Source organism: Cuculus canorus, chromosome 7 (genome assembly GCF_017976375.1).
Source record: "Cuculus canorus isolate bCucCan1 chromosome 7, bCucCan1.pri, whole genome shotgun sequence".
NCBI classification, from domain to species: Eukaryota; Metazoa; Chordata; class Aves; order Cuculiformes; family Cuculidae; genus Cuculus; species Cuculus canorus.
The window spans coordinates 35,815,765-35,841,486 of NC_071407.1; the positions used below are offsets into that span (position 1 = coordinate 35,815,765).

At 46.8% G+C, this 25,722-nt stretch overlaps 2 protein-coding genes across 5 annotated transcripts in view; one reads left to right on the forward strand and one right to left on the reverse strand.

The window, feature by feature from the left end:
- The window catches only part of P4HA1 (prolyl 4-hydroxylase subunit alpha 1), a 37,895-nt gene extending 32,519 nt beyond the window's left edge, over positions 1–5,376 (reverse strand). For all 4 annotated transcript variants that reach the window (XM_054071512.1, XM_054071509.1, XM_054071513.1 and 1 more), the window contains exon 1: positions 5,266–5,376. The gene's annotated coding sequence lies outside the window, so the exon portion shown is untranslated. The remainder of the gene's footprint in view (positions 1–5,265) is intronic.
- Positions 5,377–14,518: 9,142 nt separating this feature from the next.
- NUDT13 (nudix hydrolase 13) lies at positions 14,519–22,915 on the forward strand. The gene is made up of 7 exons (XM_054071978.1): positions 14,519–14,629; positions 16,243–16,382; positions 17,031–17,164; positions 18,492–18,617; positions 18,843–18,954; positions 19,938–20,092; positions 20,668–22,915. The coding sequence occupies exons 1-7, from the start codon at positions 14,547–14,549 to the stop codon at positions 20,860–20,862; spliced, it is 945 nt and encodes a 314-aa protein (XP_053927953.1). The 5' UTR covers positions 14,519–14,546; the 3' UTR covers positions 20,863–22,915.
- The last annotated feature ends 2,807 nt before the right edge of the window (positions 22,916–25,722 follow it).

The window sequence follows — 25,722 nt, forward strand, 5'->3', positions numbered from 1 at the left end:
GCAATTTGGAGGCAGGAACTGGCAGCCAAAGACATCAAAGCAATGCAAACCTGTTATTTCCAGTAGCAGCACAGGCCCAATCTATTTATGCCACTGGAGCCCCAAAGGCAGGCAATGAACAAACATGCCACCCTCCAGCCACCCTGTAACACTTGCCTAGCTTTCAGCATAAACCATGGATCATGGCAAGAACTATGCAGCTGTTCCCACCTCTTCAGTAGCTAAAGTCTGTCTCCTTAAACAAGCACTCCAATTGAGTAATTGCCAGAATCAAGTTTTCTTGCTGGCAAATATCCTTTCACTCTTTACTTAAAGTAAGCTGTGTCAACACACACAAGGCAATGTGTACCTGCACTCTTATTAAGAAGACTGCTCGATTCACGTTTTGCTCTGCAAAAAGCCCAGTGCCTCCTGCACATTCAACACTTCCAAGTCAATACATCCGCGAGTCAATTACAAAGCACAAACAGTTCTACTGCATGATAAATATTTGCTAACATTATCAGTGCTCAGAATTCATCAAGCTATTTGTTTACCATGCTCAGTGAAATACAAGGAAAGCTTCAGAAAGCTCACATTCTGCTATTAATCAATGTGAAAATTTTCTAAAACACAAAAAAAAAATCCACACCAAAAAAGTGATGAAAATGTCTTTTCCACCTGCAGCTCTTAGTGAGAGCCCTCTATCTCGCATGACCGTATGATGCCTTCAAGCTGGTTTGAGTAGCATGCAGCGGAAACAACTTTTCCTCTTCTGTACCTGTCTCTACAGCCTGCTCCAACACTGGGCTGACTTTAAACACAGCTGCAACCCTATTCCCTCCTCACACCTTCACAGGTACATAGCAAAACAATGAGCAAGTGGCAAGGGCCACAAATTGCAGTGAGGGAAACTCTATATAGGTACAAAAAAAGTTTCTCATGGTGACACCTGTCAGGCACTAGAAGAGGTTACCCAGAGAAACTGGATTTCCTCTTCTTGAAAGAATTTCAGAACACAACAGGACAAGCCTGTGTGCAGCCAAGCCCAACCTCCAAGCTCACCCTCCTTCAAAGAGGCTAGATGACATCCAGAGGTCACTTCCGACTTCAGTATTCTTTCCTTTCACAGTCTCCAGCGTTTCCATCATTTGCAAGGACTTGGACTCCCATAAAAGCTTACTACCCACCCAAGATTACTTCCCTCCCAGCCAGAATTCAGAGCTGCAAACAAAAGTCCAAGGCAGGCTAGCCAAGCTTCCACTGCCCTAACAGCAGTTACGAAGTAGCAAGGCTTTCAAAAGTATGACAAAAGATCATCTATGGGTTCCCAAAGCACAGAGAATAAAGCTGAGTCAAGATACATGCTGGAAATCTCTAGACATACAAGCTGCCAAATAAGTAGGCTTAATTTCTTCCTGTCAATGACATGAAGTAAAACAAGACAAAAAAAATCCTCTCTGTGCTATTCCTGTCAGACTCTCCTCCTCAGCCTCGTCCCTCAGGCAGACAGAGATGGCAGCTCAGCATCTTGGAGAGGAGGGAATCCACTACACACATACACAAGTGTGAGTCCAGCTGACAGCTTCAAGACAGGAGCTTCCCAACTTTCTGAGAGAAATACATTTGCTAAGCATTGGAAAGGTAAAACACTGCACAGCAGACAAAAAATGAATGGGAAAATGCAGCAAAGAACCAACAAATGTCAAGATACAAGTAAAACAAAGCAGCAATCCAAGTGCAGCACGGGATTACCCAAGCAGCAGGGATACACAACAAATGCCCTTTCAAATGATGATACCAAGAGGTGGGTTTTGGGGGACTTTTGAATGTTCCAGCTCTGCTGTTCCACAAATAGCCGAAGACATGCCCGAGTAACACAAGAAGGGATGTGCTTGTAGCACCTATGCAAGCAGAAGGTAAAATGAAGACAGCACAGTGATGTTACCTCAAAAGCTGTTGAGGTCACACTAACTGGTGACCGAAACATTTAACCGAAGAGCCTTATTACACAAGTCGCCTCATCCTAATTCCAGGCCCCTACATGCTTACCGGGATCCAGAAAACACAACAGAAAATACAGATAGACAATGGAAACTGAGGTTGTATTTCAATAGTAAAGTATTCTGAATAGCTCTAACTTAATTCCAAAACAGCTTTTTAGTTTAGGTAAGAAATAAGTGGCCTACTCAAAATTGTCTGCCACAATGTATCACCAAAATCCTCAAATTTACTGGTCAATCCTCACAATCATTACTGTATCTCACTGTCCATAAAAAAAAGAAAAAAAACCCAAAAACAGTAAAGTGAGCTGAATCTGGGGGGAGAGGACAGCATCCGAAAGGAGAGCTGCTCTCTGCAGGCTCCTGTCTCTATGGCTAGGGTTCCAATCAGTCTCATGACACGATGTGACTTGGAGTACTTCTGAAAATGCAAGACCTCTCCTAGAGTGAGTACTAAGTATCAAGAACGTTTAGCTGCAATCACATTATCAACAGTCTCAGGACAGAAGCATTAGAATTCAGTTCCTGAAGTTCTCTAGCACATTATACTTAAAGGCTGTTTTAAATTAAGATCCAAGCAGCAAAAGAATAAAGATTCCCTAGAATCACTGCTAACAAAAAAACACAGCGTGGTTTGGCCTTCTTAATGATGAAGTTGTAACAAGCAATCTTACATAATCTATCTCTACTAATAGATGAGAATCCATGTTCGAGTCAAGCAGACGACGAGTTTTAAGTACCATTCCTTGCCAACTCGGAGAGCTTTCATCAGTCTGACAACAGAACAGGCAAGTTTTTCCTTAGTTTCTTCCAGAGTAAGACTGAATGGGCTCAGCTCTCTCGGAGCCCGTTTATTTTAACTTCCTAAGCCAAGATAAAACACCAGCGATGGAGCACTAGACACAACAAGCAGGAGGCTATCCTTCTATTTAATCTTCTGCACAGGGGTTAGCAGAATATCTACAGAGATACATAGAATGTTTTTGGATATTAAGAACGATTATGAGGGAAGTAGGACAACACCAATGCTGAGCAACTGAAAACCATTAACAGTTAGGAGCTCTTTCAGGCTGCAGTGCAGCCCACAGGTGGTTCTGCATCGCAGCCAGCCTGCTCCTCTTGCAGGGAAACACCACACTGTTCAGACACTACTGTGAGAACACTGCCCAGAAACACACAGCACAAGTGACAGCAGAGACGATGTTTCAGCACAGGATTTTACTGTCTGCCCTCAGTTAAATAGAAACAATTCATTAAGTAAGGTTCTTTCAACAAGCGTATGCTTTCAAACCACTTTCTACAAAAAAGTTTCCTATCTCTATCAACCTCAAAATGGTGACTGTGTTCCTCCCATAAACCTCTATTTATCCTCACTCCTTCCACTGTGTTCCTCATTATCTATCCTTTATGTTTTCCAAACTGCACTGGGTATTTTCTTAACCTACATGCGTACCTCAAAATCATACCTTTAAATGCTTGATTTTAAGGCCATTCAATGTTTACAACCCACAACATTTAACTCTCTACAGGAGCCATTCTCCCTTCTGGCTTGATTACATCTATTGTTAAACCAGGTTTCTGCAGCAGCTCCTGTCTCCACAGCATCACCTCAGCTGTGCCACATGTAGGGCTATGCAGGGAATCAGCAACGTGGACAAAACCACATCAACAGGTTTCTGCTGGGAGGTAGTTATTTCCCCCCCATAAACTCATTTCTGGTTTGGTTTGTCATCCTGTGTGATGACAACAGGCTCAGAACTGCTTCAGACAGCACTGCTGCTGGAAGGCAGTTCATGAAACAGTGCTACTGCTTCAGCTCCTGAATGAATTTCACAGCTAGAAGAGATGTCTCCACCCACAACCACTGCAGAATTAGTGCTCTTAGCACAGCAAAATTGGGGCACATTCCTGTTGTTTTGAGACCCAGGAGTAAAAAAAAAAAATAAAAAATCAGTACTGGTTCCAACAACACACAATAAAGAAGCAGTGCAGCGCACTCTAGGTCAAATCAAAGGCTCTGCAGTACGGTTTGAGACATTCAAACTTATCCAGCAATTACCCAAATGTAATAATGTGTGCAGAGCAGCAAGACAAAATACCCAGCACGTGGCAGCAGCCCCTGGCGTCGAGAAGGAGGGAGAAGGAGGGAGAAGGAGGGAGAAGGAGGGAGAAGGAGGGAGAAGGAGGGAGAAGGAGGGAGAAGGAGGGAGAAGGAGGGAGAAGGAGGGAGAAGGAGGGAGAAGGAGGGAGAAGGAGGGAGAAGGAGGGAGAAGGAGGGAGAAGGAGGGAGAAGGAGGGAGAAGGAGGGAGAAGGAGGGAGAAGGAGGGAGAAGGAGGGAGAAGGAGGGAGAAGGAGGGAGAAGGAGGGAGAAGGAGGGAGAAGGAGGGAGAAGGAGGGAGAAGGAGGGAGAAGGAGGGAGAAGGAGGGAGAAGGAGGGAGAAGGAGGGAGAAGGAGGGAGAAGGAGGGAGAAGGAGGGAGAAGGAGGGAGAAGGAGGGAGAAGGAGGGAGAAGGAGGGAGAAGGAGGGAGAAGGAGGGAGAAGGAGGGAGAAGGAGGGAGAAGGAGGGAGAAGGAGGGAGAAGGAGGGAGAAGGAGGGAGAAGGAGGGAGAAGGAGGGAGAAGGAGGGAGAAGGAGGGAGAAGGAGGGAGAAGGAGGGAGAAGGAGGGAGAAGGAGGGAGAAGGAGGGAGAAGGAGGGAGAAGGAGGGAGAAGGAGGGAGAAGGAGGGAGAAGGAGGGAGAAGGAGGGAGAAGGAGGGAGAAGGAGGGAGAAGGAGGGAGAAGGAGGGAGAAGGAGGGAGAAGGAGGGAGAAGGAGGGAGAAGGAGGGAGAAGGAGGGAGAAGGAGGGAGAAGGAGGGAGAAGGAGGGAGAAGGAGGGAGAAGGAGGGAGAAGGAGGGAGAAGGAGGGAGAAGGAGGGAGAAGGAGGGAGAAGGAGGGAGAAGGAGGGAGAAGGAGGGAGAAGGAGGGAGAAGGAGGGAGAAGGAGGGAGAAGGAGGGAGAAGGAGGGAGAAGGAGGGAGAAGGAGGGAGAAGGAGGGAGAAGGAGGGAGAAGGAGGGAGAAGGAGGGAGAAGGAGGGAGAAGGAGGGAGAAGGAGGGAGAAGGAGGGAGAAGGAGGGTTCTCCCCGTCAGCCCCGGGCAGCCGGGCGGGCCGCGGCCCTGCTCTCCTACCCGGTTGCGCAGAGCCCGCAGGGCCGGCTCCGGCCGCACTGCGGGAGGAGCCGCCCCTGCCACGTGGGGCCCCACAGCTGCACACACACCCCCCCATCGCCCCCAGGCCTCACCTGCGCGAGGCGGAGGCGCGGGCACCGACCTCTCCAGCCGCCCGTGGCGTCAGCAACCGCGCACCGACCCCGCAGCGCCCTTTATATGCGCACCAGCCCCGCCCCTCCCTCCCCCCACCCCCGGCCAGCGCGCGCCGGGGGGGGGCGCCGCGCTACGTGCGCTCGGGCACAGCGGCGGCCGCCGCACTGCGCATGCGCCGGCGCAGGTCCACGTGGGCGCGCGGGAGAAGGGGGTTCTGATGAGCGCCTCTGTCTGTGCTTTCTTTGTGTGTGTCTGTGTCGTGTTCATGGCAATGGGCTAAGAGACGGGTGAGAGCGGGGCCGTTGGCCACCAGGGCGGTGGCACCAGGGCGGTGCCAACCGAGGAAAGCATTAAGCCAGGTTTTCGTAGAATCATGGAATGGTTTGGGTTGCAAGGGACCTTAAAGGCCACTATGTTCCAACCTCCCCAGCCCCCGTCATGAGCAGGAACACCTCACGCCAGACCAGGCTGCTCCAAGCCCTATCCAACCTGGCCTTGAACGCTTCCAGGGAGAAGCGTTCCTCTCCACCCTCATCATGAAGAATTCCTTCCTAATGTCTTTTGAAGTAAATGTTCCCAGAAAAGGCCTGGAGTTCCAGGAGCCGTGGTACCCCACACCCTCCTCCCCACTCTGTTCCCTGTTCCTGTGGGGCAGTTTTACAGCAGTCCCTGCACCCTGCGCAGCCAGGAGGGCAGCACTTCCACGGCTTCCGAATTGACGTTCCAGGCAGCCTTCATATTTGGACCACACAGGCGTGTCAGCAGCAACCCATATTGGATGCGGGTTTGGTACAATCTGCCCCAAGCATCCTTGCTGGAGCAGGCTGGCAAAAAAACCACCCAGTCTGGGCTTGTTTGTCTCCACCTGGGGCTTCAATATCTAGCAATGATTTTGATTCCAAACAGACCCAGTCCTTGCTGGGAGCAGACTCTTCCACTAGTCCTCTCCCCTTCTCCCAAGGCTTTCATCTCAGCTTTGCTGATGACAAAGGCATCGTTCAAGACAGTATCCAAAGCTGTAGCACAAAGGATCCCACTTCTGTCTCCCCTCTCTGGCTCCCAGGAGCTCTCAACTATCATAAAGACGCCACGCTGCTGGGATGTGATGTGCCATGGCAGATCCATGCTGACTGTTCTTTGTTTTCTAGGAGTCTATAACTGAACTCATCATTTGTTCTTTGCAGTTCTGGCCATTAAGTTAGAATCAGAAACACTCATGAGCATTTTTTCCTTTCTTCAAATAAAGAATCATCTCCTTACCAGTCCAGCCAGCCTGCGATCTTCCTTCTTTTATAACAGACATTTTTGGCCAGCCCTAGCTGGAAAGGTTTCACCATGACAACTGCAGAGCGCTGGCAAAGGCCTCCTCGAGACCCCCTTCTCATATACAACCTGCAGCAGTCTTAACCCCCATCTCATGCATAGGAGGTAACTGGAGGCTGCAGGATGACCCATAACTCAGATTTCTCCACTGTACCTAAACATTTTGGGGAAGACTATAAGATACAGCATATCTCATATGAGAAACAAACAGCAACATTCAGTGAATTTAGTAATTTCTTGTCCAGATGTGGACACAGATGTGACTACACAGTCAGCTACATTGCTAGTGCTGCAAGAGCTGCTGCGCCAGAGCAGGAAGGCAGCCAGTTTTTAGTGGAACTATCCGTCAAAAAAATAAGCCTTCCTTTCCTCTCATTTTGGTTGCCTTCCAACAGAAATACAACTCCTACAACTAGCAGGAAGCACTGGAATGATATACAAGCTTCTATCTGAGGCATCTAGTTAAAGCCCTGTTATCCAAGGAGTCCATAATGTCCAGCCAGAGATTCAACAGCAGCTTCTAAAGATTTGGCAAATCCTCACACACCGAATAGGCATTCAGATTCTTCCTAGCAAGATTCACTGCTTTGTCATCATCTTTTACTCTATTCAGATGTTTTTAGAGAGTAAGGCAGACAGTGGAGAACACCATCCCCACATTTGTTAGCATGGTCAGTAGCATGCTCGGTTGCTTTGCCCAGCATGGGGCTGAAGCCAAAGAAAGTTCTGCTAAAAGGAGCCCAGGATTTGGCATCCACCAAGCAGTTATTTCCCAGAGTCATGGCATCGCCTGACCCCATGACTCTGTTTCTGCCCTTTATTCGTGCTTTCTGCCCATTAGCTAGAGAGTACTTCATTTTCTCCTGCCTCCCTCAAACCCAGTACAACCACTGACGTTCTGGTTCCATTAAGAGGTGATTTGCAAAGTGCTCTATGCTGGACTTGTGCATTGTCACCTGCTGTCAAACACTGCTGGGGCTAGGCAGCTTCAAGCAAGCCTTACAGCAATTTTGTCACGTTGGCACCCTGTTCAGAAGCACTTAATGTCTCTAAGAACAAGTGTGACAGGAATGCCTCTTAAGAGAGAGCAGCAGTAGAATAAGTGGCTTTCAGACTTTCCTTGGGACCTGCAGAACCCTGTGTTTTCTAGCAAAAGCAATGATGCATTTGTAGCAAGCACCAGCCAGCACAGGAAATACCTGTGCTTCCTTTTCCGAGCAATCCTGTAGAAGCACACCAAAGGCCCTGAGCTGAAGGGTACGAGAAGAAATATCTAGATAAAACAGAAATTAAGCACAAGAGTCTTCCTAAGAACACAGCTGTAGTGGCTCACACCAAAGCTGTTTTTTAGCCCATGCTGCCTAGAATACTATCATAGCCTCCAAACACTTGTACCCTAGGGATGTTCTCAGCCTGATGTGGTTCATCTAGTTAGTAACCCTCAATGGGGTTCTCTGTTCAGTGTTTCTTCTCTCTTGAGCTAGAACTGGTTTGCACCCACAGCATCCTTTACCTAGCAATTACACCCTCCATTAGCCAGGGCATGGGTAACCACCTCCATTTGTGTACTGGGAACATGGCTCCAGGTAGTTAGATTTGATTAACCAGGTTTCAACAGCAAACAGTTGATACCTACCCCTCACGCAGGCTGGAGTGTCAGAACCTACCTAGTTCCATGTAGTGGCCACCCTCCAAGCCTTTGATTGTGTTTGTTGACCTCTTTGAACCTTTCCAGTTCTTCAGCATCCTTTTGGAAACAACAGCCCGTGACCCACATGCAGAGTTTTAGACACAGGTGAGTCATCGTTGTGTCATACCAAGTTAGCTCACAGTACTGCTTAGTTTTTAAAAGTACATTAACTTAGGCTGACCCTTTGTAAAACAATGAGCCGTCAGCTATTTTCGCACATATTCATCACGTGGTGCTAGTGTGCTACCAAAATGAAGTCTTTAACCTGCAGTCAAGAGGCTGGATTCTATCATCCTTTATTTGGTGCAGTACAGTGCTACAGTTTGAGCATCTTCCCTAACCAACAGCAGCAGGGAGGGGAAAAGACCAAACTCATACATGCTCCCCCAATAAGCTGCAATGAGTAAATCCTGCTAAGACGTTACTCAGGTGTCACAGTCTCTCCTCTGTGTGCTTACAAGTGTTAGAGGACAAAATGGAATCAGCAGTATCAAATTCTTCCAAGGTCCCCACCCTAAATATGAGAAGCTGTAGGAGTCGATCAAATATGTAATATATGCTGCAAGGCTAACTTCAGAGAAAAGCCAGACTGGGTTAGCTTACATCTAAAATGTAATGATAGAAGGAAAGACTACTCATTAACTTTCTCTTTAAAGAAGTGGTTTAGTCTTTCCTTGGACTCTTCCTAAAAAAAGAAATCTTTTTTTTAACAAGAGGTTTCTTGTGGCTTGGCTCTAAGTTTTTAATGAAATTTGTTGGTTTTCTGTATTTAAAGCAATTAACAGTTGTTTTGCAAGGGCCAGCTGTTAGCAATTCTAATGCTTGCTTCAGCTTTGCTTCTGCTTGTGGGAGCAGCTAGAATGACACAAAACAGAACAGCAAGAAGAAGCAAGGTTACTAGCGTAACTGTTACTAGCCTAGATTCGCATTTTCCAGCCACTTCTTTGGCTTGAAAAATCTTTTAGCAACTGCTAACAGCAATATGAGTATTTTACAAACTGAGATTTAAAGACAATCTTAGCAACACAGGACCAAAAATTTACCTATTTTGCAATCGTGGCCATGTAAGAGATCACCAGTATTTGTTCTCACCACTTCTCTCCTCCTTGCGTGTTCCTTTTGTTTGCTTTTCTTGCGTCAGGAGAGTCTTGGGGATTCACTCCTCTGGTTACTGGCCAAAGCTCAAATTACTAAGCTGAGGAAAGCTTTCAGAGACGCATTTGTACGGCCATGCCTTCGTTTCGCTCATAGGATTGCTTATAGAGTGGAGTGCAGTATCTGCAGGGGACAAATACAATATACACTGGTTATAGATGCCATTTGCACAACTCAGAGCCTGTCTCAAAAATCCTTACAGAGAAGCAGTTCGGTGCCAAAGTGACAACTAACAGTTGTGCTATAAAATAAATGAATAAATGAGGAGGAAGCCTCTGTTTTTTCCTAAATCATCTCCCCTGCTTATGTGCTGCAGAAATATTTCATTGGGCAATGTGCAGTTACAAGCCGGTGATGGACTCTTGGAAAATGCGCGAGGAATCTCTCATAGACTGCATGGCTTCACAGCCATCAGATCAGCCACAAGAAGTGACTCTGATCTTACTTTCTCTTCATGTCTTCACACAGTGCAGAGGCCAGGTATAGAAGATTAGGCTAATCCATGGTATTTTCCAGCTGCATATAGAATCATAGAATGGTTTGAGTTGGAAGGGACCTTAAAGATTATCCAGTTCCACCCCCCCTGCCATGAGAGGCTACACTCCTCTGCTTTCAAAGGAGCCTTTACACTCAGCATAGTGTTCTGTCCTTCACCTGGATGGGGGTGCACTTCCCAAATGACTGACTGCTTTGGCATGGAGGCTGTCCCAGGATTTGAGGTCCGAAGTATCTCCCCCAACTGATTCCCTCTAAAGCCAGCCCCTCTTGCAAGATCCATTTCTGGGGGCAGTTAGGGTCAATAAATCTCTTAACAGCAGGGTGGATACTGCCCTTAGAGATTATATTTCAATCCTTTATCTATTAAGGGAAGATGTGTTTTGTCCATAAATCCAATTAGCCTCATGGATTAATATGACTGGGCTTGCTCTGTTTCAGGAAGCACACCAACATAAGCCAAGTGTAATTAAACATAAACTTGTACATGATGCTGCTAAAAAGAGTGCTAGTTCCCTGCATATCCTATTTATCATTTTTACAAGCTACACTCTCAAGTGACATGACTTGAATGCTTGAATAGAATGTCTCAATTCATGACCAAGAAGCAAAAGGCTGCCTTGGAAACATTTGCTTTCGTATGTTTATAGATCCTCTTTGTGCTAAATATAGGAAGGTAGGTAGGTTCCAGCCCAGAATGATGTTTTCAGTACTTAGAATCCTAGAATCATTAGGTTGGAAAAGACCTCAGAGATCAACTCCAACCATACCTGTCTACTACTAAACCATATCCCCAAGCACCTCATCTACCCGCCTTCTAAACCCTCCAGGGATGGTGACTTAACCGCTTCCCTGGCAGCCCATTCCAGTGCTTGAAAACCCTTTCTGTGAAGAAATTTTTCCTAATGTCCAATCTAAGCTTCCCCTGATGCAGCTTGAAGCCATTCCCTCTTGCCCTATCACCTGAGAGAAGAGACCAACACGCACCTCTCTGCAACCTCCTTTTAGGTAGTAAATTTCAGAGGAATCCGTTTGTTAAGTTATAAAGGCATGAAAAACATTTTCATTATTCTAACACCTGTCTTGGCAAAGCGTGCGTTCTCATCAGAGGTTGCCACCTGCAAATTCAGCTGCAGGTTTGGGTGCTGAAACACTAAACAAGCTCCGTCCTTTAGAAATATATAACTCTTCGCATATGTTCCTGTCTCGGCATATTTTCCTGTTGGAGGATCACAGAATCACAGAATCACAAGGTTGGAAAGGACCCATTGGATCATCGAGTCCAACCATTCCTAACACTCCCTAAACCATGTCCCTCAGCACTTCATCCACCCGTTCCTTAAACACCTCCAGGGAAGGCGACTCGACCCCCTCCCTGGGCAGCTGTTCCAGTGCCGATGACTCTTTCTGTGAAGAATTTTTTTCTGATATCCAGCCTGAACCTCCCCTGGTGGAGCTTCAGGCCATTCCCCCTTGTCCTGTCCCCTGTCACTTGGGAGAAGAGCCCAGCTCCCTCCTCTCCACAACCTCCTTTCAGGCAGTTGTAGAGAGCAATAAGGTCTCCCCTCAGCCTCCTCTTCTCCAGGCTAAACACCCCCAGCTCTCTCAGCCGCTCCTCGTAAGACTTGTTCTCCAGCCCCTCACCAGCTTCGTTGCTCTTCTCTGGACACGCTCCAGAGCCTCAACATCCTTCTTGTGGTGAGGGGCCCAGAACTGAACACAGCATTCAAGGTGCGGTCTCACCAGTGCTAAGGATGTACAGTCCTTAACTGTAAACAATGCTCTTATGTTAATGATGCAAAAAACTCAAAACAAACAAACAAACAAAACCAAACAAAACGGGAGAAGCTTGGAAAAGAAAAGGAAAACTGAAAGACACCAAGAGGAACAAACTCTTCTTAAGCACAGCTCAAGTTAGGCTGACACAGTCACTTCCCCTCGGCAAAAGGCAGCGAGAGGATTTCTGAGACAGCGAAGCAGGGGTGGAAAACAGCGTTTGCTCTCGGGGAGCCTCACGGAGTGCAGAAGTTGATGCAAACCCGGAGCGGATCCCACACCCCTTCAGCATCGCCTAGCGCTCGCTTCAGCCCGCACAGGACTACATTTCCCGGCTTCCCGGCGTGGGGGAAGAGCGACTGGGATCCGGCCTGCGGCTCCCGTGCTTCCAGCCGAGGTCACCGGGCGCTGCGGGCCGTCCGCTGCCGCTCGAGGCAGCGCTCGTGCTGCACGGAGCGCAGTAAGTTGGGGAGAGGCGCAGGGGACGGCCGGGCTGGCGGCGCGGCTGCACGGGCGAGGGGGAGCCTGGGCTGCATCCCGGCACCCCCGAGGGATCCGCACCACGATCCGCCGCTCTGGCTCATAGGAAGGAAGGAAGGGGTTGCATTTCGTCGTTCCAGGTTCAAGCTTTTGCTCTAGTTCTCACCGTGAGCGGAGACCGAGAACTCACATCCTTGTTGCCCATTGCAGAGCAAAGCGCTGAACTCCTTGATTCAGCGCTGGAGGTTTTCGCCCCTCGGGCTCTACGGGACGTGAGGGTGGAGAAGTGACAGGCGCGTCATCATCGCACCACAGCGTTGTTTCAGACACTGTTTCAGGCACCCTCCTCGCATGCATCTGCCCAAGTTGGCAGCGTGCAGGTTCCCACTGCTGCGGCAGTGCCAAGCAGGGATGCTAATGCTGTTCCCCAGCAGGCTCAGCTCCCCCGTCTTCCCTGGGGATCATCCCAGTGAGTACTGTTAGCGTAGAGACAAACACATAACCATTCCAGGAAGGTTATATGCGGTGCTTTATTTCGAGGCCCCGGGAACCAGGGGTATGCACACCCAAATCAGGTTCCAAGACGATCCCGGCGCGTCCGCAATTTAACCCTTAAGTGTTTTGCAATCTAATGTATATTCAACAGATTACATCATTTCTTCATGCATATGTATTTGAGGATTGTCTCATCATTTGTGTGGACACCAGCATTTCTTTATCTTCACTTGACTGCCCTTGGTATGCTTCTGGCCTTCACAAATGTAGGCTGTGTTCAGAGAAGGTTGTCAGTGCGTTCTTTCTAAGCACTCCCTAATATCATACTTGTGAAGGTTATATGTGGTCTGTGAGAAAACCGTCACTGTCTACAGAGACAGACACAAAATCTGCACAAACTTATTACTCTCTACAACTCCCTGAAAGGAGGTTGTGGAGAGGAGGGAGCTGGGCTCTTCTCCCAAGTGACAGGGGACAGGACAAGAGGGAATGGCCTGAAGCTCCGCCAGGGGAGGTTCAGGTTGGATATCAGAAAAAAATTCTTCACAGAAAGAGTCATCGGGCACTGGAACAGCTGCCCAGGGAGGGGGTCGAGTCGCCTTCCCTGGAGGTGTTTAAGGAACGGGTGGATGAAGTGCTGAGGGACATGGTTTAGGGAGTGTTAGGAATGGTTGGACTCGATGACCCAGTGGGTCCTTTCCAACCTGGTGATTCTGTGATTCTGTGATAAAGATCAACAAAATTAAATGCCAAATACAATATATATCAAATGCTAAATACACTATACATAACCTATAATTCTAATCTTATTTTAATTGAGCCCTAATTCTTCAGCTAAATTAACGTTTTTCCAACAGTACCAACCCCAGCTGGGAGAGAAGGAAAGAGGGATCTGGGGCAGAGATGTCAGAAGCCACGAGGGAAAGGCTCCATGCTGATGGCTATGGAAACTGCCTGCATGTACAGATGGGAGCCTCTGCTCCGGCACCACCCAGGCTTAGGAGCCACCCTGACCTTTGCAGAAAGGAAGGACTTGTACTTTTCTTTGGCACTGCTGAGGCTTCTGTAAATGGAAGCAAACATAATTTCCTCCTTAAAGGGCTTCAAGTGCTATGGCTGAGAAGTGAAACATTCAAAATAATTGCTAAGGATTCATGGTTTGTTTGGCTTTCAGATAAATGCCAGAGTTGGTGGTGGTTCTGGCTATTTTCTGACATGCTGAAGCCGAGTTCAAATCACAGTCTGTGACTGCCTGAGCTGAAAATGTGGTGGGATCCTTTGACACAGAAAATATTCATAGCTGGAGATGATCCAATTCAGCTGCAACTGCTGTCTCCCCTCTATCTTGGGGATTTCTCTTCTGCAGCTGATATTTTGTCTTCCAGTCTCTGCTGGCATCAGTGACTTTCCCACAGATCTACTGTGTGCTGCAATGGGGCGTTCAGTTGAATCGAGGCCATTACAACTGTGTAGGAAACAAACAAGAGCACAGCCACCTTCACTGCTTTATTCCCCAGGCTACAGGAGTTTAAGACAGGAATATTTACCCTAATCTCACAGCAATTTGTGCAAGACTTTCTGTGCACTCTCAGAGATGGAAACTAACTGAGGTATCTTGAAATAGTCTTAAAAATTGCCTGAAACTGGATTTGATGTATGACTAGAGAACAAGACCAAAGCAATCATTTAGAAAGCAAATGCCAACATTCTGCAGACTGCGAGAGGAAGGTTACTGGTAGCAGCAGTCTATTGCACCTTTTAAATCAAACTTAACTTTGCAGAGCCACTGCATTGTATTCTATGTTTCTTTTTTCAAGCAGAGACAGCTACCTGCAGGTGTTGGTTATGGCTGCGATTTCTCAAGCAGCGTATAGAAGAGCTTCCTCTGTCATCTGCAGGTTACACTCCACCTATGTTAGAAAAATGAGGTGAGTACTCATCTGAGTCCTGTGGACAGTGAGAAGACCAGAGCTTGGTGTTCATGTTCTCTTCCTACCTACCCAGGGTTAATCTTTTAACAGTTCAGCAATAACACAGCAGTGCTCCATGAGCTCTGTGAATGGTAACAGTTAAAACCTCTCCATTGTCTTCACTACTGATAAGAACCGTCTCTCTCAGGCTGCAGCTTTGTTAGTGAATGCCTCTGCTTGCTGTCTTAGCTAAAGGTCTCTTAAAACACATGACAGACCTGAGTTGGTGCTGCTCACCTCGTTTTAAATACTACAAACAAACTGAAAGCAGCACACTGTGAGACCCTGTTTCTAGTGACTGCTTTTTTTCACTCATTATCTTATGAAAATGTTTCTATTTTGTGCATTTAAACCAGCATGTGGTTGTGCCTGTCGTTCTCATCTCCTCCTTTTCTTGAGGCCCGTCAGTCTTAGGCAGAGAGAGGGCCTTGAGCCGGATGAATTGCAAACTGTATCCTGCCTCTATCTCACCCAAAAGGAGTCCACAGTCTCACCAGGCAGCAGGACTAAGTACTTGTCCACTGTGGATGTGTGGCCATGTGACCGGAGGACACAGTGTACCTCTTATGTTAACTGGGATTTATATGTTTTGATTGTATGACTACATATGCATATAGTTGTTTACCACAAGAAAAGCTGTATGTCTTGTAGTAACCACTGCGCTTCATTGAACATGCAGCAGGCATAGCCATGTAATTCTTTTTGCTTAAAGCAAGCTCATTTGAAATCACTGTTATCTTAAAAACATAGACAAATACTGGAAACTTATATTTTGGATAGGGATGGTAGAGCGGGTAGAAAAGCCTCCAGTCTTTTCATGTGCAATGTTGTGAAGAGGTGGTTTGTAAAACCTTTCATTGGAAGCTTTTAAATATAACCAACAGACAATGAAATGACGTCAAAACAGGGAGATATGACCTCTGCTTTAAAAAATGGGGAAATCTTAATGCAGGTTATTATAAACAGGAGGAACGGGTGAGCTATTTCCATTCCCTTTCCAACATTTCACAACTAATTCCCTTCTATGAATTAATAAGTACCACTCACAATGTACTTTTCAGCTGGCCAGCTGAGCTGCGATACTTCAGCTTGGTCTTTACCTCCCATCAGCGTGGCAGGTAGAACATACCCTGGGGTAGTGGACATAGCCTGGTGGGAAGCATGTTCAACATCCGAGTCACCCGGTGACCTTACCAAACAGGATTTAGAGCCATCCAGATTATGAGGATAAAGGGGGAGATCAAGGATTTGTGCACATAGATGATCATGTCTGTAACACAGGCTTCTTGGATAAAGAGACTGTTACTGACGATCTTGGATGACCAAGACTTGAGGCTACTTGTGTGGCAGAAAGAATTGCCATGTTTTTTGACACAGGGCACCTTCACTAGAGGGATCATCTAATAGTAGGCTTGGTTGCCCATAACTCTAGAAGCATGTGGAGTGTATAAAATCTTTACTGTCCATTCAGCCTCACTGCTCTGTACAGAATAAATGCGTCCAAACAAGCTTAACACATGTAATCTCAACACGATCTTGAATTAATCTTCCCAATTCTTTTCTCACTGTAGATATTTAAATGAGCTAAAGGAAGATGACAGCTTTTGTAGACAAGCCCAGACCTCAGGAACTTTCTACCTCTTTCACAATCTCTCCCCTTTCCTGCAGAAAGCTGGGATGAAATATTTGGTACCACAGCTCAGTGCAGCAGGTAAGCAGATGTCCAGAAAGAAACACCTCCTGGATCACATGACTGAAATGATACAGAGTCATTTGCAATAGGCAACGCATTGGTTTGGGATTGAAAATCTATCAAGCTGTTCAGGAACATGCAGCTATAAAACAGCACGCTGTTTGGTAGCAACCAAAGACTATTTTAGAGTTAAAACCTTGGCATGTGGACACAAGCTCTTGCTTTTCACACACATACAGTATGAACGTGTAGTTAGTCTGTTTTGAGATGATCAGTTTTCAGCAGTTGGGACCATGTGTTTTGAAGAGAAAGGGCTGGCAGGAAAACAAGCAAGGTCTAACTGACAAAGGGTATTTGGCGTAATGCAGGAGAAGTTTTCTTTGAGGGAAAGGTATCGGTTGGTGTAGGAAAGAAGTGGAATGGACAGCTGCTCCCCAAGCATTACAACACTTGCATCTTTAGTTTCATGTGGTCAAAACTTCCAACAGCTAGGAGGAAAGCCAGACTTTGGTCTCCATCTGGATGGGACCACTTGTCTAGTCACCTCTTCCACATGAGCCTTGAGCCAAGATAGTGTGTGCCTTGAAGATCCAGCGAGAACATCAATGGTTGTATGAATTTGCTTTCATCACAGCTTTTTTCATCCCCTTTCCCCTGCTGTTTTAGAGATGAAAAGGATCCTGGAGAAATTTGAAGAGACTGGACAGTGGATAGAGAACTCGGTGCTGATCGGTTGTTCAGACGAGCATGTACCACACTTTGCACTGGATTTAGGTTGGGATGACTCCTCTTCCGTCTGTGTTAGCATCACATTTGATGTGCTGGGAGAAAGTTGCTGCCTAGGCAGCATCCTTGGTCCTTGGTGGGTGAGCATTTACTGTCAAAGAGGACTCAGTGTTGTGGTCAAAGGCAGAGAACCACACTGCTGTTCCTCTGTGTGTCAGTAAAGGTGGGCTGAGGGCAGGTCACTTTGCATTTGGGAATGTTACCACTGATGAGATGTCATTTCCACGGTAACTTCCAGAAATTGTATACCGGAACAATGAAGGGCGCGAACTTGGGATAATAACAGCAATTTAGGAGATTAAACATTTTTGTTGTTGTTTAAACAGGAGCCTTAGAGAAATCAGTCATTGAGTCTGAACTGAAGGGATCGTTTACTGACTTACGAAAGGCTCTTTTCGTAGTGGATGGGAAAGATTCTCCTTTGCTGGCTTCGGTATCGTACAGGATTTTCACTTTACAAAGTTGCAGTTTCTAACATCAACCCTTCTCCTTGTCTCCCGTTTTGTTTTACGATTTAATGCATATTGTGGAAGTGCTTACTGTACACTTGCACTGATTTAGGTACAAACACCTATAAATTACAGCAGTTTTCCCAAATTAGCAATCTCAAAAGCACCCTGCAACAGAAAGGGAAACAGACAAGAGGCTTAAAAATGACCACAATAATTACCCAGCTAGCATCACCCTGCTCTGTGTCCAGTGTGGAACATACTGATCTTACCTTTAGTCGCAGCAATCGCAGGTTGTCCTCAGCTTAACAACTATCAGGCACTATTTTTCCATAATTTTCGAGGCAAATTGAATGTCATGAATGAACTTCTAGGTCTTCTCTCAGAGTTGTTTCTCAAACTACTCACGTACAAGCTGTTACTTGGCCGTATGTTTTGAAGTCCTAAGACCGGTCCCATGTGTGAAAATCAGCTGTCCTGACCCATAAGTAGAAATAGCTCATGTTTCTTTTCCTGCCCTATAATGTTTGTGGTGCTTGGGCTATTTTTCAAGGAGATATTCTGGATTGGAGACTCCTTAGAGTAGTTCATTTCACATTACTACTTCCATTATATCCCAATAAAGAACAATGCTCTTCCACTTCCCCCAAACACGTTCAAATTTGGGTGCTAGAGCAAGAAGCATGCAACATCAACTGCAGAATCTGCCCGTTTTCAAAGCAGTGCCCGTATCTCATTTACCTTTCAGAGGCTTCCAGACATAATCAGAGTTTATCCACATGACTGGATGCTGGGGAGAAGACAGCAAAGTATCAGTCAGGAAGACTGCTCTGAATTTTCTCTTTGCTTGAGCTATAAATAAGATTTGTGTTTCTTCCTTGGTGTCTTGCAGGCCCAGTCCCTTCTCCAGTGGCACAATTCCCACCAGTACTGTAGCAAAACTGGGCAGCCCACTCAGAAAAATGTGGCCGGCAGCAAGCGTGTCTGCCTTGCCAGTGGAATAACTTACTATCCACAGGTGAGCGCTTGAGCAGCCGAGGTGAGCAGCACAGGGTCTCTGTGGCGACAAGCCAATGCTGCTGGGTGGCAAGAGGAGAACCTGTAAAGATGACAGGAGTGCTCGGCATGTAGCTGGGAACTTGAAGCGTTCATCCTAGGACTCCCTACCAGCCAGGAAAAGCAACGATTTACTCTTACTCAATTGGTCTGAGCTCCTTGCTTTTCCTTTTGATGCATTTCCTAGATGTCTCCGGTGGTTATCAGCCTGGTGTCTGATGGGAGCCGATGTCTCCTCGCACGACAGCCCTCTTTTCCGCAGGGGATGTTCACCGCTCTGTCAGGCTTCTGTGACCTGGGTAAGCCAGTCTCTGATCCAGCGTGGCAGCCTCGGACACACAGGGCCTGAGGGCAGAAGGATAGGACATAAAGTGAACCATTGTTCACAGATGGAAACAAAGGTGGTATCAGGGAAAAGCACACTGGATGTAAACAGATTAGTGTTGCCATTCAGACGGAATTCAAAACAGCTCTATCTGCCTGAAGACAGTGGGAATTATGGGTGTGTGTTAGATGCTGTACTCCCTGATGGTAAATACAAGTATAAGACTCCCAGGTTAAAACTTCCGATATTTTTTTAGTCCATTTCATGTCTAGTGCAGTCTGGCTTGGAAGAAAAACTACAGACCTCTTGTTACAGGAAGGAAAATGGCTTAAAAAGGGGAATGATGAAGAGAGTCAGCATTGTCAGTCCTGTCAGTCAGACCTTATTACTCTCTACAACCTCCTAAAAGGAGGCTGTGGAGAGGAGGGAGCTGGGCTCTTCTCCCAAGTGACAGGGGACAGGACAAGAGGGAATGGCCTGAAGCTGTGCCAGGGGAGGGTCAGGTTGGATATCAGAAAAAAATTCTTCACAGAAAGAGTCATTGGGCACTGGAACAGCTGCCCAGGCAGGTGGCCGAGTCGCCTTCCCTGGAGGTGTTTAAGGAACGGGTGGATGAAGTGCTGAGGGACATGGTTTAGGGAGTGTTAGGAATGGTTGGACTCGATGATCCAATGGGTCCTTTCCAACCTTGTGATTCTGTGATTGTTTTGTCCACCATCTGTATGCACACAAACCCCAAAATGGTTCTGATGTCTCTGTTTAAGGGAGACAAACATTGTTGATGGATTTGATTGAGCACCTTGCTGACAAGTTTCCAGGTCAGCACAGTCAAAGCTTCTGCATGTACCTGAGCAGTCGGGACTGGAACACCTCAGAAATGAGTGTGCCTGCATTTTCTTTGCCAAGGTTTGCTGCCCTGAGGCCAGGCTGTCCTTACCTAAGGTTGGTTGCTTCTAGGTGAAAATGTGGAGGAGACAGTCCGACGAGAAGTGGCTGAAGAGGTAGGCCTGGAGGTGAAGTCACTCCGGTACTCAGCTTCTCAGCACTGGCCCTTTCCCAGCAGCTGCTTAATGTTCGGTTGTCACGTGTTGGTGGGAGCACAGCAGGCTGAGGTGAGCACACTCTTGTTTCCCCCGAGGCATTCCACTGCCCGCCTTCTGTAGCAGTCTTTCAGTCCACAGACTTTAGTTTGGAGGGCACCAGAACCTCTCTAAATGCACTTTTCCGTCAGCTTTCTCTACAAGTGAAGAACAAACTTCAAAATAATCCTATCTTCCGTTGTGCCGTGCCAGATTTTGCACAATTCACTGTATATATAGAAGCCTGGAGCCCAACATCCCTGTGTTTTTCTCTCTGAACTTGGCAGCGGAGGTAGTTTCTAGTATTAATACCATATTTGCCGTAGAACGTGGAGATTCTGCCATGTAAATTACTGTGTTCAGTCACTGGTACATTGCCGGCCAGTGCCACGATGAAATAGGGCTACCTGATTTGTGGCTTCGCTAAGGAAACCAAGACAATGAAGCACTGATGGATAGCAATGGCCGTTACTGTGTTGGCATCAGTACTCGATTCAGGCATGGATAAAGCACTCTAGCGTAGATTTTTGTGGGTAGAAGAACAAGCCAGGTAGTGCTGCCCACATTTAAATTGGATTTAAGGAATTGCTACTCTCAATTCTTTCCAGATCAGTATGAACACCCGGGAACTAGAGGAAGCCCGTTGGTTTGGCCTGGAGGAAATCGTGGAGGGTCTCAAGAGAGACCACAGGTCTTCGAAACAAGACAATGGCAGTTTTTTACCTTGGTTCCCTCCCAAACAGGCCATTGCTCACCAGCTGATCTGCGAGTGGGTTAAGCAGCAAACTTCCCAGCTGGCTTAGGCAGGACTTCATCAAGTCTGCTATTCTACTGGAACTATGAAAGCTAGATAGAAAAGCTTCCAAAGTTACTGAAGGCAAAGTCTGTGTTACAGTGAGGACAGCACCAGGCTGATGGCATCATTACATTCATAGCCCTACAAAGCCAGTTCTTTACTGATCATACTCAGACACTTCCATATACAGTGGATCACCTCTGAGGTCCCATGACATGCAGTAAATATACAATAAAATTGTTAGTCCCAAAACATCAAACTTACCGTGACCCGACGCTGTTGTTGCCCAGCAAGCAACAGAACAGTGAGCCCCTTGAACTGATGTCCCATTTTATCCATCAACGTACAATTTTTCCCAGAAAAATGAGAGAAAGGATCAGTGACACCTTTCAGTCTTCACATTTGTATGGATCTGGGAATACTATCAAAAAAAAACCAGAAAACCACTGCCTGTATGCTCTCTCCTTCTGTTTCCATTCCCATTCAACTTTCCAGTTTCACATAAAACATCCTAATCTTTTCACAAACGTTAAGTGGGCTCCTTCTTCCTCGAGATACCTGAGCAACTAAAAATATCTCGAGGCACCATTTTCCCCACCAGTAACAGTTGCGTCGAAAGGAAGAGAAAACAGCGGGATCTGGTGGTAGAGAGGGGAAGAACAAGCCCTACACCTTAGAAGGAGTCAGATACTGCCAAGGGGAGAGGAGCTGCTGCGATAAAAGACTGCACTTCTGACAGAGAAAAATCCTGAAGGGCACAAAGCCTCTTATGCTGGGCCAAAAGTCTGTGGCTTGCATGGAGAGCTGGTTTTGTTTGCTGAGGAAACGGTGTCACTTCTCTTGAGGGAGAGCAATAGCCTGGGCAAGGAAAGCTTATGAAAGAGACAGGTGGAAGGATGTTTCACCTGCTCCCAATTCAGGCTGACATCTCTTCTGCCTGCTTAGTCAGAATTCAAATGCCAAGCTTGCAAAGCCATCAGTACAGATATTTGAAGGGGAAACAGGAATGTAGCACTGACTGCCACCATTAGGATTCATTGTAGATGAAAGACCTCTTGAGCAGTGGTAAAAATCTGGAATCATGACCTGAGCAATAAGTGAAAAAGGCTGTCTTGCACTGTTGAGGCATGCTTTGTTGCTTCAGAGTTTATTTTACTGTAAGAGGCTGGGAGGGGATTCTTTCAAGCCGTGTTGGCGTGTGGAAACACCTTTTCCACCTGCACTCTCTCAGTCAAAAAAAACCTGCGTGCCAGAGCATGTCTTTCATAATTGTGAACTTGATCTGTCTGTCATCCTGGTACAAGAGTACTCTGGTACAGCCGAGGGCGTTGCTGCCTTCCCTCCAGCCCAGCCAGACACACCACAGGAGCCCGCACACTCCTGTACTGAACTGCAACGCTCCTGCATCCAGTTTCCTTTGAAATATGTCTTGCTGCCCCTCTTCCACCGCATCATTTTAATTCCTCAGCATTTACCTCTTCCTCTCTCATCTCTGGAATATGCCATTCTCAGCCTCACTCCTTTATTCACCTTCTCTGCAATAGCAGGTATTGTGGAGTTAGATACCCACCAGCAAAATATTCCTTCTTCTCATCCTCTTTCCCACTCCTCCTGAATGCCATCCCAGCTCACCTGTAGCATTCATGTGCTCCAACCTTGTTTCCAGTGTACAATGTCCAGATCAATGTGCTAAGTGCTTTTTCCAATCCACACATTATCTGTTCTCCCAGAGGCAGAAAAAAGATGTAAGAAGTAAAAGCAGCAAAAGTGAGTGCCCAGGAGTGAAAGGAGGAATGGCTGTGTGACTTCTGCAGTATCATGAACTGTGTGTGGTTTGGGTTTGTACTTTTGCAGAGTGTGTCTTTGCACACACTTTGACCACAGCTGCAGTGTGATCAGATTCAACATCAGTAAAAATCCACCTGTGTTTGGGAAAAAAACTGGCTTGCTCTGCTTATCAAATCATGGGGTTTAACATCAATATACAGGCTATCACAGAGTCCCGACTGAAACAAAGCAAGTCCTGAGCGACACCAGCTCCTTCTGAACTGTCCCTTCTGCACAGCTGACGCAGACCTGGTCCATTGGGGTGGGTGTCCCCTTGGGGGGGCCCAACACAGAAGGCAGCCTCGTCACGGGAGGTGGGAGCGTTCCTATTGCCCCTTGCTGCGTGCTGGTGAGTTACACACTGCCCAGGCAGAAGCTACTAGATATCCACAGACTCCAGGACAACTCTGAAGAGCTGCACTGCGCCCGATACTCTGACTATGCAAGGCTTTTTCACATTTCATCAGTTACTGCCTGCTTGCTGAAAGAAGAAAGTTAGAGGAAAAGTAAAGCTATTTTCTCATTTGTTTACCTCCATCACTCACCTTTGGGAACAGCTTTAAATGTCTGCATGTTCCTTTTAATTGTCAAAAAAAACCTCTTTTCAGTCTACTCAAATACATTTCTGGTAGAGCAGGAGCAAAAGGCAATATTCTCATCACATCTTTGGAAGAACCTTTAATGGTAAACTGTTTCATAAAATTCTTAATCCATATCCTTTTGACTTAGGTATGAAACAGTAACGGTGGCCTCTGCTCCTGATGTTAAGAAAGCAGCTGTGATTATAGGCAATTATAGGCAATACTCAGCTGTGAACCAGATGAGAGACATTGGTCTCAGTTGCATTTGCCTCAGAAATCTGGCTGAGGCCTGAATAATACTCACTGCAGTCACGACAGATCGTGCTCCATAAAGGCAGGCGGCCTGGAAAAAGAAAGGCAATTCCTGACAGATACTTCTTCAACAACATACGTCAGGGCTTTCCCATGTAAAAGAGATCAGGCAGGTAAAAGGGGGGTAGCAACGTGTTCCTGTCAGAAACACAGGTGATAAATGAATCCCCTTGGGGACACTTGGCGTGTATAGATCACCGAGGCTCCACTGCTTTCAGAGACTGCAAGGCTTGGAACGTACAGGAACACCTAACCCTGAAAAGCTGTCAGCCTGGGGTGCTGCAGCCCAGGTGTTTACAGTCTGTGGGGTACTGGGGCAGCTATAAAGTAGCAATGTTTGTCTGATTAATGTGAAATAGGTTTTGGAGAGCAAGGCAGGCAGGTTCAGAGCAGTGTTCCACCTACCCACCAAAAGCACTGGGGCATACACGTTATGTTTGTCTCTAACATCCACCAGCAGGGGATCAAAGTCACCAAATCACGGGACACAACACGTCTATCTCTGACTGAGGGAGCTTAGAAAAACTTTACCTAGACATGGTGTGGCCTGAGAACATTTGTTTCACTTGCCGCAGGTTCTTCCCACCACTTTCGGCTGTTGTGCTGCTGCATAGTACGATCACATTTTCCTACCGAGAGGGGTTCTCATCCATTGTGAATGGCACAAAGCCTGACTTCAGCATTGCAGGTCAAGGAGGAAGCTCTTGTGTCAGGAAATTATTTCACCTTAAAATATGCTCTGGGACACAGTGGACACACGCTCAGTCTGATGCTTAAGTAGATGAGGAGGTAAGCACTCATCAGAATGCCCTGACAACGTGACTGTGTTAATGTCATTTTTCAGGTCATCGTTTTTCAAGTAACCATGAGCAGGTCAACTGGCAGCTGCAAGGGACAGGTTGTCAGAACAACTTCTAATTACAAAATGCAATTCCCATGCTTCGGTCTGAAGAACTGCTGAAAAGAATGCAGCAGCTCCAGCCTTCAGCTCCCACTTAAAACTTTCTCACTTTTCAACTTGGCAACAGATGGCAAGCAGCTGCGTCAGGGAAAGGGTACTGTCAGCTGTCATTCATGCAACAACACAAACACACAGGAACGATGGAGCACCACCAAACCTTCCCCTGTTAAAAACGGGACAGGTTGCCAAGCTGGAAGGCTTGCAACTTCCATTTTCTTTGGGAGCCTCAGTGGTATTTTGCAGACAACCAGGTGCACTCGCTCAGTGATGTCCAGAATCATCATTAGACGGAGAAACTGAAGTTGGCAGGTGTCACAAACATGGGAAGGATCCCAGAGGCAGGAGCACAAAGCCTCCCCAGCTCCCTCGCAGGGAGGGTGGTACGAACGCAGGAACAGAAAATTCTGATGGCATATCCTTCTGCACTGCTCCTTGCGTTCAACTGCATGTGGCATCTTTTTATACGGTGTTTTCTGCAAACCTGCACAGGTGAACAAAACACAGATACAGAGAAAAGCAGCAGAAGTTAGGAGGCAAGGCAAGGCACAGATTTTTCAGTAATATATACCCCATATAACCACTAAGGAAAGGCCCTATTCTGCCACTGAACTGGCAAAGTTGAAAAAGGAATACGGGTGTCTTATCAAAGAATCTGAAATGGAATATGTGTGGCGTGTGTCTTCAACTGGAGGTGACCAAATTCAATTGAGTGAAAAGGAGGCTGAGGGTTATTGGGGCCACGGAGTTTTCTTAACAACAGGCAATCGTCAGGCCCCGTGGTCCTTGACTCAACGTGCTGCTTACTGGGCTGGAGGGTTAAACCCTCTGGATAGCGGAGACCCTTTGGCAATAACAGGCACAGCTGACCAGTTGCTAGAAAGCAGACACAAAGCTGCTTGCCTACAAATGATACATGAAAGAAAATTGATTCCCAGGTGTGAATCACCAATGATGTTGCCTGTTAACTCTGAAATTATGACTCCCTTGGTAAGGGGACTCCCCGAGTCACTTTAAGCCACACGAATAAGTCTCTGGAGAACCATAGCATCAACGGATCCTGTGGAGAGATTGGAGAGTTTTATGAGCAGAGGTGATAATAGCAGAAATGCAGGCAGTACTGTTACAGACTCTTACACAAATTGCTCCAACTTTTCAACACCAGCCCTGCTAGGTAACAGACTTTACC

Bases quoted from the DNA above. Each gene is read 5' to 3' on its own strand.
- NUDT13 (XM_054071978.1), top strand. From the start codon at position 14,547: ATGGCTGCGATTTCTCAAGCAGCGTATAGAAGAGCTTCCTCTGTCATC. The intron at 14,630-16,242 runs GTGAGTACTCAT...TTCTCACTGTAG, and splicing joins ACCTATGTTAGAAAAATGAG to ATATTTAAATGAGCTAAAGG. The intron at 18,955-19,937 runs GTAAGCCAGTCT...GGTTGCTTCTAG, and splicing joins GTCAGGCTTCTGTGACCTGG to GTGAAAATGTGGAGGAGACA.